This window comes from Porites lutea, chromosome 10 (assembly GCF_958299795.1).
Source record: "Porites lutea chromosome 10, jaPorLute2.1, whole genome shotgun sequence".
Classification (NCBI taxonomy): domain Eukaryota; kingdom Metazoa; phylum Cnidaria; class Anthozoa; order Scleractinia; family Poritidae; genus Porites; species Porites lutea.
In genome coordinates, this window is record NC_133210.1 from 14059443 (window position 1) to 14076678 (window position 17236).

The following is a 17236-nucleotide window of genomic DNA, read 5'->3' on the forward strand; positions in this document are numbered from 1 at the left end:
AAACACATTGTGCGCAAACATTTCTTTTCCTTTTAAGATAAGGTGGTCAAATCCAACAGTATCAATTGACTCCTTCAATCCGAAAAACAAACAAAAAATTAACCAAAACAAATATATTTTTATATCCGCAGTGATCTGAAGACATCACGAGACACATTCTCAACAAAACCTCAGCTTGCGGGAGGAGTTCTCGACGCATTGTTGAAATTTTAACAAATCATAGCCTTTACATTCTCATTTTCTAGATTAGTTTTCTGAAAAATTGTGTGTGACTCGGTTTAAAGGCGAGCTCGCGCGCCGCGCCAAATTTGTTAACAGATTAAAAAAACTGTGGGGAACATAGGTATGGCGTTCTCGTAACGAATGTAATTTGGATTTTGCAAACGAGTATTCGATTTTCGATCCATTTAATAAGATTTTTCATCAGATTTAATAACAAACCAATCTTGGATTGAACTCTAAACGATCGTGCGTTAGAGCTAAACAGTTCAGATTGTATCTAGTTCTGATTTCAGACGATGTTTGACATATATAGCACCTGCTCAGAGCCAACCAACGAACATAGAGAGATTGCCTTGGCAAAACAGCCTGAAGACGGTCAATCTATCGATTCGATCATTCTAGATTACGTAAATCGGAATCTAAACGGTCTGAGTGAAACGTCACTAAACACACAGGACAATCGTGATTGGCTTATCACCAAAAACTTGCTTTAGGCTGTTAGTTATGATGTCAGAATTTCTTGTGTTAATATTGCCTGTTTTGATTTGCGGTAAGTTATAGCTGGCTTCTATCATTGGATTTTAAAAGGATACTGTGAAACAATTTTTTAGTGAAAATACGATCAGAGAATTTTACATATGGTAATTTTAAGAATTCGCACATCTCTTCCAAACAGATATAAAGCATTTTCAGCGAATCAGAACAAAGCAGAAGTCACTCCTTTTCAAGCCCTTGTCGCCTTTTCCAAGTTGCAAAAACTGTCACTTTCACAACGAGGCTTAGTGCAAAATCTTTCTGGTGAAAATGAGTTTTATTTGCATGAAAATAAAAGCCCATTTTAATTGATTGGCTTTACACTTAGCCTCACTTGAAAACAGAAGCTTGGGACAACTCAAAAATTGCCTATTGCTTAACGCCAGTTGCAGTTTGCAGTTTTCCCGCGTTGGTCACGACGTTCAGTTTCCCGCGCTTAGCTACATTTGCACCTTTTGTTTCAGGTTCTCATAGACCTTTCCATCCTCCATAATACTATTTTCAGTGCAGGTTTGGCTTTGTTTTCAGAAATCAAACTTTAATGCTCTCTCTTCTTGAAAAAGCATTTCACGCGCTTTACGACTATTTCTTATTAACTCTCACTGTCAAGAAGGAAAGGCTTAGGGTTAATATTGCTTCACAACAAATAGAAATCAGGCTTTAAAACCCAAAACGAAAGACCTTACCCACCTTTATGCCACCCAACCCACGCGAAAGTCTAGAATTTTGCAGGACAAAGACGTTATGTTTAATTTTCAGTTATGACCAAGAGTAGCGGTCGTGCCTTCGAAGATGATTAAGAGGCTCCCCCTGGCCCGCGTGCGGCGGCCCCCCCGGCCCCCGCCGACCCAGAGGGACGAGAGGCTCTGTCAACGTGAATGTAATCACCAAGGAACTAGCACGCAAACCCAAACATACTTCCGGTCATCGCTTCTCTCCAACCGGAAATACGGAAATGAGTCTGGGTTCACAGGCTACAGGAACTAACACTGTAATAAAATAAAGCAAAGATTACTTACCCTTTGTCCTAGCTGGCAGGAGCTTCCGAAATCCACAATCTTGATAGCACTTCTCTTGGGATTACACAACAAAATGTTCTCGGGTTTCAAGTCACAGTGAATAATATTAAGTTCCGGAGTAGAAAGATAAAGCAATGCCGTACACATCTGCTGAGCGAATTTCCTCGTTAAGTTTAATGATACTCCTCTAAAGTTCGTATTTCGAAGCAGGTCGTACAAGTTGTACGATAAAAGTTCAAAAACCAAGCACAGATGATTCCTGTACATAAAATGTCTTCTGAGTCGCACTGTTGGAAAAAAGAGATAGACACTGTCAAAAATAGACTGTTCATAGTCCTCTATTTTCCGTAAGATCGTCCAGATCGAGCGCTATGTGTTACGGGCTGCCATCTTGCATGAGTGTCAAAACTACTTAGGGGGCGGGGGCGGTTTGGGAGGAAGCAAGCCCCCCCCCCCCCCCCCTAACAGCTATAATCCCCGACGCCCGCCCCCTCGGTACATTTGAAAATCAAGATACCCCTGACGGTAAGACGCAGTATATCGAAACGATCTAACGAAAAAATAGGGGACTGTGAACAGTCTATGTCAAAAACTAAAGCACGCTGAACGTACGCCCCACCGGAGTTTACGCATTAGAATTCACGTCCCTTCTCTCTCACGACCATTTTGGATTTGTACATAAATGGAAAAGAAAACGAAAACGACCCTACTTTCGCATAGCTGTTGAATTTGCTGTCTCGTTCTCATTCTCCTTAACTTTACCTATTTTTCGAAATTTTCGAGCAACCTTAACATGTTTTGCTTCATCTGCACAATTTTTCTCGCTTAAATGCTGTTACGTTTCCCGCGCTTCGCATTAAGGACCAGCGGTATAAAGGCATAAGGAAGGGAGGGGGGGGGGGGGGGCAGACCATTTGACTTTATTATGGGAGGGGGGCTTGGTGATAGGTCTAGACAGGATGTTCTTTTCCCAGTCTTCTCTTGTGCAGTGGTCGAATTTATTTCCTTATTTTTTGGCGTCATCTTCCAGGTCTGTTCGCAGGATAGTTAAATTTTCCTAAAGAATCGTCCCATCCCACCCCCTCAACAGTCAACGGCCGGCCCCTAGGGGGCGGTGTGTGTGTGCTTTTTTGGCCGACAAATCAGGACTTCCTGTAGGTTCCAACAATGATCATCTCCTGATTTCTCCTTATATCAAAATCAGGCACGCAGAGACCGAGAAAAGAAAAGCTACCAGAAAAGTCCATAGTCCAAAGCGGTATGCAGAGATGGACCAAAGTCCTTTCCCTACTAACTGTGTTGTTCTTGGCAAAACCCAGGATCATTTCCTCGAAATAAATCTGTTTTCAGAATACAGTATTACTGTTTTTCTCAATTAAAGTGAAAACTAACCATGCCTCTTTTGCCTGTATAACATAACATAAGACAGTGCTGTTACATTTAACATTAAACGTAACAAAAGGTCAATAGAGAATAAAAGACAAAAGACGAGTGCTTGAAGAAAACAATGTTTAGCTTCGAACATTCACCCACGTGTTGATATTCGTGTGCGTGAGCTCGATCGATGGCAAACTATAAATCTTGGGCGCTCTTTTAACCGAAATAGTCTTCGACAAAACTTGCGTGGGAACCGGAATCAGCATGGAATGGCTGATGTAGAAAAATCGTCAAATTTGGAGACCTTGAGCAGTTGCTCCTAATACACAAGTGTAATTTAAGATTTACATGTTCTGATTTCAGTACGAGATGCGGCCTAGCCAAACAAAAGTGGATGGAAAAGTTCAAAGTTAACCCTCCACTCTACAATTCAAAAATGTACTTCTTCCACCGGATACCTTACAAATTTTCTGGTTCATAAACTGATAGGGTTTCAATCTTAGAGAAATTATTTAACACTGCATTTCTCTCCAACATGCAACGCATTTTACGAGGTGTTCGCCTCCTATCCTAATTAGTGTATTATATCATGAAAAGTTACATGCGAGAGGGTAAAAGTTATAACGTGATGAGAACTCCAACACAACGAAAAGCTCTGGAAACGGGAAAACGCTACCCTGGCTGCAGAGGTCCGTTCACGAATGAAGTAAACCCATTTTAACCGTGCGCACGTAAGGAAGTAGAAAACATAGGGAACCTCTGGCACCCCGGGTAGGAGAACGCGTTCCCGGTCACTTCATGTTATCTCCCTAGTCGTTTAGCTCCTGGTCAGATTGCTCCATATCATCATCATAAAATTTCAGAAAAATGGCCTGCACACATAACCTACAGGTTTATTCTTTCTTTTGTTCTTTCATCAGGGAGTAACAACCTCAACATAATAATTTTACTCGTGATTTTTGCAGGCATGGCATCAAAATGTCTAAATTTAGTCTTGAACAACAAAACTTGATTATTATTGTTGGAATTCGATAGATGCGGAAAAAAAAAGTTCCAGCTGTTTAAAAAGAAGACAAGTAGCGTGACATAGCTACTTTAAGTTGGGGGGATCCCCCACCCCCGGGCGTTTGTTATACTATCACCTCGGTTACAAAAGGGTTCGTTATGTAACAACATTCACTCTATTGACTACGATTTCTTACCTATGTAATATTTTCCCTCGGGATCATGTGCGTTCATAAGTTCAAGCAACCGAACTTCAATCTGGGCCTGATTTAAAAATGGCTTTTTATTCTTGATGATTTTAATAGCGATGTACTCTTTCTCTTGATGGTCGTAGGCCTTGCAAACCTAAAAAACAGACAGAGTGAAAAACATATAATTGATATTATACACTTAATGTCAGATCCCGAGGGAAACAGTTAGTTTTGTTTTCCCAAGAGTCCTGATGTTTCCCGAGACGAAGTCGAGGGAAACATCAGGACTCGAGGGAAAACAAAACTAACTGGTTTCCCGAGGGACCTGACATTAAGTGTTTTGTTATATTTCTAGACTTTCACTTCAACAGCAACAAAAGAATAACCGGAGCGAGAAAACAGTCGACTCGGTACTTATAACAACACAAATTTAATTCTCAAAACCACTGAATGAATGATTTACAAACAAAAGTACTTTCCTCATATTATCTGCATCTTTTTCCTCCACTAGCTGCTGTTTTTCTTCTGGGAACTTCTGGGATAACTTTAAGAAATCGTTGCTTTTTAGCTTGAGGCTTCGTTTTTGTGTTGTTGTGTTCATTCACGAAAGAGAAAACTGGCTGGACCTGGCGGTGTTTTTCCCGCCTTCTGTCACACCACTTTCCACCATGCTTTGATCACGTGCTGCAATGTATCCCGAGCGGGATACATTGTTTAATGTATCACGATCGGGATACATTTGCTTTTAGTCAAGGCCACGTGACCAAGAATCAACCAATGGCAGTCCCTGTTTAGTTGAGTGAAAGTCTAGGAATATAACAACGCTGTTTGTCGACCGAAATGCGCGCACTCGTTGTTGTTGCTCCTTACAAATCACTTCCAGTTATTACCGGGAACTCGTTTCTCCAAAACAACAAAACGAAACTTAATAGAAGGGTACGGTGTCTAAGGTGATTTATTTTTGTACTGACTTCTCTGGGTAAAATCCCCATTTCAAATGAAACAATAGTTAAAGACAACTCAAACAAAAGCATCTTTTTCGCAATAAACTCAAGAGAATTTGTGCGTTTTGGTAGGTCAACTTTCCGATCAAATCTAGCCTAGTTCTAGGAACACTGTACATATTAAAAACAATAATGTTAACAACAGGCTATACCAAAATATATTGACGGATTAACATTTGGAAAAAATCTGAATAATCTTAACTTCTCGTGTGGAAGACAGCAAACCCATAGGGAAAACCCCTTCAAACGAAATTTGCATAAAAGGAAAAACCTGAATTTTAATTGACTTATTTCAAAAATAGAGAAAATTATCAACTGATAAAAAGCTCTTTGTTTGCCTACAGCTTTGCAACAAAGAAAGAAACCATTTAAAACTGATGTTTAAACATTTGAACAGAAATTGGTTTTCTTTTAATCCCATGGCTGAAGTTTTTTGATCAAGCTGTAATTTCTCATTTCAGCAATCAAGCTACAATAAACAAGTTAACAAAAATAATCCACCAAAAATAATGTAAAAAAATATATCTTAAAAAAATTGTGACAAAATTATGCGGAAAAAATCTGTTTTATATGGTAATTTACTTATTACTCCATCAAAAACACAGAAAAACACAATTTATAAGGATATTCTAAATACCTGACCAAAAGATCCCTTTCCAATCAATGACTCTATTTCATAACGATCAAACCACTTTTCTCCCGCTTTTATAACATAGTCAAAATTTTCATCATCATATCCATCATTGTATAATCGCCTTTCTTTCTTGTGTCCACCCTCTTCATTTTTCTCTAACTCCTTCCGTTTCTTTTTCTTAGCATAGTACACCTGAAAAAAATATTTTTAACAACCCGGTAAATGACCTCACTCACCATAAGTTTCCCTGTAGCCCAATGGTTAAAGCATCCTTACCAGTGGTTGTGTCTTGATATTACTAGGTTGTGCAGGCTTAATAACTTTTTCCCCTGCCATTTACTTTGGGAAACGTTCCCTTGCTAACGGACAACTGTAGTAATTAACACATGCTAGCTTAGAGGGTCCTTCACTAGCCCTAGGCTACTGGACAGCACTTTTGCTGCACTCTGTCATGGGGAGTGGAAGATCCGGTATGAAAGGGGGAAGGGTTGTTTATCCACTTGTTGGTGGTTCTGTAAGGATCTTCTCAGGTAAGTATTCTCTTAGGTAAGTATCTCCACTGAATTTATTCAGTGTGACGGTTCCGGTTAGTGGCCGCTCTTGGGGTTGGTTCCGCTTCCAGGGTTGCCATGGATACCTCCTCTCTGCTCATTGCATTTGGCCCTCCACTAACCTTTAAGGCACCTGCTCCCAAGCTCATCACTAGCGATGAGTTTAATAGGGGTGTAAATTCAGTGCCCTCCCTAAACTTTAGCTCAGCAGGTAAGGGACCATTCATGGCCATAAGGCAAAAAATATACCCCAGAGGTTCACTTTTCCTGGAGGGAGGTAGTGGAGTGAGTGAGGTAGTGGAGTGAGAAACATGGCCCTACCCTAAGGAAATAAGTTCTTTGAAACGTCATTCCCTTATTTTAAGACCTATTTTACGCAAATCTGCCATTCTTATCTTTAGACAACAATTTAAAACGTTTCATCCCAATAATTTTACTATCTTCAATGTTCTCTTTCTAAATGCGTGGCCCATAAAAAGAAAGCTGAGTATACTTTAGTTCTTTCCTATATATTCATTCAATTCCTTGATTGGATCAGATCACAACTTGCGTATTTTTTAAAACTACTCATTTAATTTTAGTAACCTTCAAGCAGTTACAGGCGGTAAGAAGTGTTGCTTCTGTTGGTAAATTTTACTGGCCAGCCCCTGATAAGGAGAACACCGGTAAATTGCAGCTTTTGGTGCTATGAAGGGCATTCAGTACAAGTTATACCAAGGTATAAGCAGAATATATAGTTGTTATTGACCAAGCATAGGATCAAGATGGGTAGATATTGGCCATGTTATTGAGATGAAGTTGGGGTCAATAAAAATGCAAAAAAAATAAGGCCAATATCCAGCCATCTTAGTGACTGAAGAATCTTTGTGATGGCCAAAAAGGGAACTTTTTCTTGCATTACCAATGCACGAAATAGGCCATCTTGCCCACAAGGGTAGACACAGGATTTGCTTCATCTTGCTTGGTTATGAATTCAGCCATACAAATTGATTTAAGGAGAAATTTCACTGCTTTTTACATCTAATTTAATCTAGCCTGCGAACAGGCTCCCAAATGGCGCGGGACAAAAAGAAAAACAACGGAGCAAAGCTGGGGAGCATGTAGACTTTGTTTTTATGTTGCTCAACCACCCACTTGCAATTATCCTGTAACATATGTGTCAATAACGTGTCAATTAGGTAATTAGACCTGTCAAATTATGATGTTTTTAGGCTTGAATGCACCAGCTTTGATAACATTCCCGCATATGTGGATATTATTCACTTACCGATCTGACCAATCAGATCATGATACCAGAATCTGATAATATTTATGGTCGGCATCAAAACAAAGCCTACAGGCTCCCTTGCCTTTTTCTGCCCCAGGCCACACTCAGCTCACTTTCATCGCCGATCTTCTTTTTTGGTCCGCTCCACTTGGGAGTCTGTTCGCATTTAGTCTAATTTACATGTGTGTCTCAAAATGATACCATTAGACATTTTAATTACCTCATTAATATGCTTGTAGGTTTTTATCAAGTCCACACTGAGCTTTCTAAGGGGTGCAGAGCTTGGGTCACGAAACTTCGTTGGAATTTTGCTGTAGAAATTTTGAACTCCAGCAAAATCCACATCATCAGGTTGTTGATCTTCTATTTTCCCAGCAATGTAATTCATGTCAGGAGCTAAGAAATTTGCCCTTGCCTGGTCGTCATTGCTGACTGAATGAAAAAGGAAAATGCACTGAGTTACTTTTACTTAATAGTAACAATCATAAAGAAGGGGTATTTTGCAGAACGCAAGAGGTGAGCTGCACACGCAATGACTCTGAAGGTTACTGATTAGGGTAACAAAACTGAGTGAAACAAGTTCCTGTTCAGTCTGTAATGACCCTTACTGGAACTTGATATGCTCAGTTCTCTAACCGAAGTCTCTAACTTCAGAGACACTTCAGGGTTTAGCCTTCTGAAAAATAACCTAGCCAATATAACCATAGAGTAACTGCTACACGTAAATAATCTCTCTTCCAACTGCCTTATAACACAAAATCAGATACAATACCAAGAATTTGGCTTATATCTTAAACATGCTAACTTAAACAGTGCTAATTTACTTTTACAAAGAAAAAAACAGCTCACCTTTGTCAGAAGTTGCACCCCTTAAAGGATCCATCAGCCTTCACAAAGCATCTTAGCTACAGAAAAAATAAATTTCTCTCTAGTTAGTTGACTTTTTCTCACACTTTTTTTTACGTCTAAAAAGTAGACTTTCTTATGGTGCTTTGAAATGCTTTGGTCCAACTGAACTTTTATTTTAATGAAAGGGTCTTTTTATTCACAAATAAGAGGAATTTATTCCAGTCCATATTCTTTGAAAAACATTCAGGCTTCCAGGGGATTTATATGGGTGATCCTGAGAGACTAGTTAAATACAGAATGACATCACAGAATCAGATCAAGGAGGTATCATAAGAATAAATCTGTTCTGAAAGGATCTTCCATGGAAACAGTTTAAAGAATTTGAGGGAATTGCTTGCAAGGAGCAAATAAATAAAAATATTATGAGACTCAAAATCGCCACTGAGTACTTTCACGAGGGCATTGAAAATGAAGTACTCTTAGTAGTGGCTCAAGGAATACTGCGCAAGTGGAATTGGTGACCGCAATAAAAGTGATGTTATTCACAAAAGAAACTAAGTAACACAAATTTTTAGGTTGAATTCAAAGCATTTTAGTGTTTGTAAACCAGAAATAAAATATTCCCAAAGGAAAGTGCAGTTTACACGAGTTGTCATCAGCAATGCCATCCCTAGATCTGGGCCAAATTCAACACAAGAAATTAATTAAAAATGGCAAAAAGTATTCACATTTAACACTTTGATAAAGCCTTAATTAAAATGTTTGAAGTGCCACTGCCAATAAAACACCAATTTGTCAAAACTCAGTCACGATCACAACACCATGCTCCAGAAAAATGTTTCACATGAAACATATTACTACATTGCCATAAGACTAAATTCACAATGTGTGCAACATTTGATTGTCTAATGGCAATTTTCTAATGAACAACAATAATAATAATCATGATGGTGAAAATCTAGGAATTAAATGTCAAACTAAACTGATGTCCAACAGTTTTCTAGATTAATAATAGAAATCTTCACTGATTTTATATAACAAAAAAGTTCTGTTATTAAGTTAAAATCTGGACAGCAAAAAATCTCCTTCGTATAGTCAAAGGCATAAACTCGAAAACATCATTTCTAAAAAAATTTGGATGAAAAAAGGATTAACTTTAACTGGCTTTTAGGTCCAAAAATTTCCACTTACAAAGACACACCTTGCAAGAAAGGAATTACTAGAGCATAAATTTTAATGCAATCACCATGTGAATCTTGGCATTTACATGTATTGAAAGCTACCTGTTATAAAACTACCTACAAATCCTATCGTTGCCAGTTTTCTAGCCTAGGTGATATCAACGATATAAGTTGCATCCTTTTTTGGTACAAAATGGATTTTTCACTCACATCTTTGAAAAAAAAACTGCACATTTTCACGCACAACTCTTCACAAGTCAACCACAAGCCTTACTACTGCTTAATACTGATGAAATTTTAACTTTTTTGTGGTATCGACTCACGTTCAGAGAACTTGCAGTACGACAGTTTTCTTCTTTTTCTGCCAAAGGAAGGACATTTACAATGACACTTGATCAAAGCCAGAGGTTAAAACTTTGCAAGATCAACTCCAGGCCTGCTTCATAAAAGTATGCTTTGATTGATGCAAGAGAAGTTTCATTGACCAACAAGTGACTGTGATGTATTTAATAATAAATCAAGAATTTAAACCAATGACAATTAATTGACTTCAAGCAAAATTAACACACACAACAGCAAATGAAATGCTCGGATCACCTGAACAGATAGCAAGCTCAACTTTCCTGTTTTTAATTTTCTTGAATCATGGTAGCTTCTTTAAGTTAATGTTTTATTCAAACTAAGCAAATAAACTCCAAGTCTGACAAAACCAAACAGCATCATTATCATGATACTTTAAAGTAAAAAAATCTGAAAACAAGCAAAAATCTTCAAATTTACAGAAAAAAAAACTACTCTTCATAAATAATCAAATTATTATATTTTTTGGAAAACCTGATAACAACAATTGATGCAATGGTTATGAAAAAAGAAACTAATACAACAAAACATCCACGTAATTAAAAATTGCACATTACAAAAATACTAGGCATTTTTGACACAATTCATGTACATATACATGTGCACAGTCACAAAAAGAATATCACAGAATTATAATTATGTGTACATGTCCTGTGTGTAAACAGGTGAAAAGAGGTTAGAAATAGGAAATCACCAATATCATTTCTGTCTTGATATTAGGTTATCAATTTCTCAAAACTTCTCAAAAGTCACGTATGGCTTTAAACAATTGACACATAATTCACTCCTGGACGAAGTTAGCAGCATGAGATCATTTTACAACTGTGATGAAATCCCATGGTGTTACCATAGAAAAAAAACCTCTTCAGCAGTACGTTCACATGGTACTACAGTGAAACCTCTACTAAGCGGACCCCCAATTAACTGGACACCCTCTGTTAAGCGGGTACTAAGCCTGGTCCCGAAACAAACATCTGATGTTTCCCTTTATAACGAACCCCTATTTAGCAAGCACCTCTATTAAGCGGATGCGGATACTAAAATAAGCTGTATTTGGCTAATTTCTATTGTTAAAAACCTCTATTAAGCGGACATCGGACTGAACTGATAATAGTAAACTTATTGGATTACGTCCTTGAAATATGTGCTGAAGTCAGTTAATGTTTTTGCATTTACAAACAAATTAAAGTTAGTAATGAAAGGTAATGAATTTGAACTCTGGATAGCTTCTTTAGCAACATGCAACTTTATCACAGTACAGACTAACTGTTGAATGTTGAATGCGCAATTTTTACAACCTCTATTAAGCGGACACCCTCTATTAAGCAGACACTTGGGAAGGTCCCGAAGATGTCCGCTTAATAGAGTTTCACTGTATTAATTTATTATGTAGCTCTAACTTTTGAGTCTGTGGATGAAATCCTATGGTGTTACCATTCAAATAAAACCTCTTCAGCAGTACTTTCACATGGTGCTATTTATTTAGTATGTAGTTCTAATGTTTGAGTCTGTGGATGAAATCCTATGGTGTTACCATTCAAATGGAGCCTCTTTGGCAGTACTTTCACATGGTACTATTTATTTAGTATAAAGTTCTAACTTTTGAGTCTGTGGATGAAATCCTATGGTGTTCACCAATCAAATAAAACCTCTTCAGCAGTACTTTCACATGATACTATTTATTTAGTATGTAGTTCTAACTTTTGAGTCTCTGGATGAAATCCTATGGTGTTACCATTCAAATGAAACCTCTCTGGCAAGATAGTTAAGATAGTTATAGTTGTTTCAAGTATAAAAAGATATTTGATTATCTCTATGAATTTTCTCTTTGGCAACTATTACCGTAGGTGAACAGGCTGTACATGTGAACTCACAGTTTAGATTCATACTTTCCTCTAAAAATTTTGGTATTTAACCCCCCCCCCTTCCCCCCATTGTAATTTCCAATGACCCTCATTGGGTCAGGAATGGATATTATACTATACATCACAGGGCTCAAAATTGCAACTGATACGGTCACCAATGTGACTAACATTTTCTCCTTGGTGACTAAACATTCTGGTTGGTTGCCACTTAGGTGACCAGATTTCTCTATGATTTAGATTTAAAGTAAAAGAGTAAAGTTAAAACAAACATTTCATTTTATCTTGCTTTGCTTTCATCATAAAAATGTGCCAAATCGCATAAACAAAACCAGTTTACCTCCAAATTTATACTGACTTCTGTCCACGATATTTTCAAAAAAATCAATTCTGATGGGTCGCGCCATACTATGAGCTGCATCATTTACATTATACAAACTGGCGAATAAAAATTTGTATCTGGCGACTATATTCCTCCAGTTGAACCTGAGGATTTTTTAATTTCGAGCCCTGCAAATACGTCTGCTTTTCACAGGTTATGCATCATGGAAAATTGTTCAAAATTGTCTCATGGAAGGAGGACATTTCATCAGATGTTATTTTTATAAGATTTTTCTGCCACAAAGAAGCAAATGATAGGAAATTAAATACACATCAAATTTTGTTTTTCAATTTCCAACTGTAGTTTTAACTTTATCTCCAGTATAAAGGCAAAAATCCTAGAGTAAAATATCAATATATATGGCAAGTTTTGGAATGATCAAGACTTCATTTAAAATTGACAAAAGAACAGCAGGTATGTTAGACGGAAACTAGTATAATAAAAGACAAATCTAAATAGCCCTACATATATGTTACTGTTCATCACATATATTCTTTGCAAAATGTCAAAAAAGCAAGGCCTTTAATCTTTTATAGAGATTTGAAGCAATTAACAAAATGTACAATGTATTACTGTCTTAATGTGCTGTTAAACCACTATTGCATAACATTTAAACAATCACTTTAAAACCACTTTGGTTGTTTGTATATTGAAAAAAACCAGAATTCCACTCACCAATAATTCTTGTTTTGCATCAAAATTGCCGTCACGCTAGTTTCAGCCCTAATTGATCAATCAATTGGAACAAGGCAAATGACACTAGCTATAACTCACGCATGACTAGATTTCAATTTGGTTTTACCAACCAAAAAACACTCCAATACCGAGGTAGTAGCACTAGCACTTTTCAATATTACTTGCTGTGATTACATGCTAGTGTTGAAACATCAGCTCTCAACAAGCTATTACACCCACACGTCCAATCTACATCACATTATATTAGCAGACTTCCACACTCGCTCTGTACAGCACTGATGGATGTCATGACTCCCAAAACAACACTGCAATGTAAAAAACTTCCTTGCTTCTTGTATGATCTTTGACACATGTTACTTGCACGCAAGTGATTTCAATTAAGTTAATTTATTTTTGCAGGGTATAAATGGTGACACTGTATAAGACTTCAGCAATGTCAGGGTACCATATTGTTCATAAAAGTAAGGCATGACCTCAGGAAGTACATGTATTTCTTCGGGAGAATTCAAGATTCAGACTTGGATTAGTTAAGCCAAGTGATAAAAAACTGCTAACAGATTCTTTAATTTAGTGCAACAGCTATATGTGGAAACTGACAGGAACATGGTAAGAGTCATGTTTTTACAGGAAGACTGTTTGTTGTACACATATATTCTTTCTGACAAAATAAATGCACCAAATCTCTACTCAAGCTGCAGTGACTTCTGGTCTGCTTGCAGTGACTTTTGGCCTTGAGCAACAAGAAAATCTTCATTTTTGCTGACAAAATATATTCCAAGAGGATTTCATAAATTAAAGCTTTTGGGCTTCCCGCATTTTTCCAGGAATGTTGCCAAGAGCCAGCAACCATCTAATTTATCGCCTGAAAAGGAGCTTACCAGCGGCTAAAATTATGCTGGAAAACAAAGACATGGGGTAATTTTGAAGGTACAGTGGAGTAAACAAGCCTGTTTAGTATTTCCTTAGCTCCATCCCTGTTGCTCCTTTAAGCACATTTGTACATGGATCAGTGCTAAAAGGGATTAAGATTAACTTGATCTAATTAAAAAACTCAGACTGTGGATTCTTTAGATTCAAAATCTGTTTTTGGATTTTAGCAAAGAAACACAAAATTTATTTTTGGACTCAAGAATCCGGATTTGGAAGTTGCCAAATTAAGGCAGTATGGAAATAGAGAGGTGCCAACATCTTGCAATTCACTTTCATCCATGCACTTCATTGTAGCTGTTGCAAAATTAGAACTGTTTGTGAAAAAACATTTTAGGGTGAAGATGTTTAGCTAACTGCTTACTGAAGTATGTCAAGGGACCTTGCATTGAATTTCAGTTATTACTGCACGAAAAGAAAAAATATGCACGGGAACGTATCATCTAGGATTACATTTGTATGCATATTCATGAATTGAAGAGACATGATGTAATGATCCACCTGGTTATAGGAAGAACATCGAATATTTGCTACATACAGTGTACATGTACCACTGTTGGTCTATCATTGCCCAAGGCAATACAATTTAAAGACTGCATCTTGAGATGAAATCTCGCAAACAAGCGGACTAAATCAAAACATTGCCCATTTCATATTCACAATAATCAACAGGGCACTGACCAAGATAACGATATAAGCCATTTTCTATCTGAAACAACATCAAAATTTTGCGTATTTCTACAAGTTGAACACATTGTAACAAGAAAAGGCTATAGCAGTAGCTTAAATAAATGTCAGCGAGGGCAACGCTTTTCTCGGTAAATGCTCTCCATGGTGCATTTATTTTTTGGCACCAAAATGTCAAAAGGTGAAACGACACGGCAGAGGATACAAACCACTTCCTTCTTAAAGCGAAAATAAATGAAAAAGGGTAATATACTTGATTAAAAGGTACATTACATTTTAAACCAGCTATAACTATTAGGAGGACAATAGTACTTTTTTTGCCAATGATCAGCGATTTCAAATCGTAATCATTTCGTTTGAAGCCGTCTGGAATGAACTTGAAACTAGAAACAAATCATTTTGGTTTTTCCGTCGATCGAATGCCTGTTCTCAGAACTAAAATATACTACCCAGCACAAATTTAACCGTCTCTGAAACGTTTCAACTAACCAGACCTCTTTTGACCGATCAAACAGGCTTAAAAACCTGATATTTAACCAATACCTCTGCAAGACGGAAAATGTATCTTGGCACACGAACCAGCAAGAAGAAATTTCAAATGAATGAAAATAATAACATGGCGGGCCGGGCCAACATCACTACGACGTTACGGATTTGGACATATCACCTTATTCTTGATTCTAAATGATACAATTTACCGGAACTCACAGAACAAGTAAGACTAGGCGTAACTAGTGAGATCTGGATCTTACTTTCAAGCAAAATTTATTGAAAATTACGTCTTTATTGGAAGTCGAGAGCATCGCGGCTTAGAAAGTTGCGCAACGAACTAATAGTCTTGTTCGATCAAAGCGGGATCTAGTGTTGTTCCATATTTTCTTAATCTCAAACCCTTCGAGAATCGTTAAGAAACGGCTGTAAAAAAATACTAGACAAAAAAAAATAAACGCACGGACGGACTATAACAAGTTATTCCTGTCCGACAATCGACAAAATTCGCGAATCCAATGCACACGGCGTGTCAAAAATTCTACTGTTGAGTCGATTGTATGAAACCTTCCCATAAAAAACGATAAAGAAGGTAAGAGAAAACGTCCCAAATGGCCTTTTTAAGGATTTATTCTAGCTCAGTCCTTAATTATTAGAAGATGCATTGTTCAAATAGGGAATTCGTTCGCCGTTCGACGGCAAATGCTCCCCCGAAAGAACCAACACAAGTTTGCAGCTGACAAATGTGTAGCAGTAAAATCCCGCGCAATCGCCGACGGCAAACAACCGGCGGCTTCTTACATGCTTCACGGGTATTCTTTTCCAACAAAACACGACCTTTCATATCAGAAACACATATTACGTTATAAACTTTGCAAACAGTGGGCACAATGCGATTTCCAAAGCCGCTGTCACTCTCTCCGCTCATTAACATTTTAGCAAAAATAAACCACAAGGGTGTTTTGACAGTATTCGGAACTTGGGAAGCACCTTGTGTTCGGACGAAGATCTTTCACCTCACATTGTCGGATGATAAGCATCCGTTCTCTTTTTCTCTCTTTTCTGAGCTTCAGGGCGGTCTGGATCCCGAGTAGATGCGATCGACCGCCAAATTCAAAAACTCGCCGAAGTGAAAGGCCTTCGTGGAAAATATTTTCATATCTCGCATCTAAACACTTACCATAGATCTCAACCATTGCTTTCCATTCCTTTGCTGTCGACGATTCCCGAGTAATCCATTCCGGTTTGTAAAAACCACAAGCAAAGGGCAAAACACCCTGTGAACTCCAACAAAATTGTGTCCCCACTAAATTTCCTTCTCTTGAAAAAACAAAAATCGCGCGCTGAATCAGCAATCACGTTGTAGTTGAATAAATCGAACCGCTCCCCAACAATTATAACTTTTCCAGTCTTTTTTTTGGCGCATCAATAATTAAGCTTCTGAGATCTCCACGGACAGATCTAAGCAATGTTCTCCTGTAAATAACAAAGTTCCATAAGTCGATCGATTGCTCCGCGTTAAAAAATTCGAAATTCGAACGAAATATTGCTCGATAAACCGTTGAAAGGTGATGGTCGTGACAAAACCCGATGACGCGACGCAGTGTTGCTATGACAATGTCAATTACAAAAAAGAAGCGTTGTAAGAATTTGAATTTCCATCAAACAATCGAGAGCAAGCGGAGAAACCGTAAAAAAATCGGTTATTTTCACATTTTAAAACCAGAAATTGCTCAATCTTATTTCCTCCGGTAGGAGAAAAGAGGAGGAAAGCAAAATTTGAAATGTTTTCGTTGTTTTTCATAATGAAAGGAAGAAAAACCTGTACGATGAGATCTCTAAAAGTTAAGGAGACACGGGTGAGCAAGAGATTGACTGAGTCATGAAAAACGTGAGTAAAAAATGTTTCTGCAGAGAAGTTAATGAAAAATATATTTTTAAGTGGTATGACTAATTTAAATCAAATCATACGTGCTTTGAATATTGGTATGGTTTTCAA

At 37.6% G+C, this 17236-nt stretch overlaps 1 protein-coding gene across 1 annotated transcript in view; it reads right to left on the reverse strand.

The window, feature by feature from the left end:
* LOC140951075 (dual specificity tyrosine-phosphorylation-regulated kinase 1B-like) overlaps positions 1–16927 on the reverse strand; it is a 29615-nt gene extending 12688 nt beyond the window's left edge. The window contains exons 1-6 of the mRNA XM_073400297.1: positions 16418–16927; positions 8654–8709; positions 8025–8236; positions 5990–6178; positions 4355–4502; positions 1776–2062 (exon numbers count right to left, since the gene is read on the reverse strand). Coding sequence (XP_073256398.1) covers positions 1776–2062; positions 4355–4502; positions 5990–6178; positions 8025–8236; positions 8654–8687 — 870 coding nt within the window. The 5' untranslated portion in view covers positions 8688–8709; positions 16418–16927. The remainder of the gene's footprint in view (positions 1–1775; positions 2063–4354; positions 4503–5989; positions 6179–8024; positions 8237–8653; positions 8710–16417) is intronic.
* Positions 16928–17236: the final 309 nt, after the last annotated feature.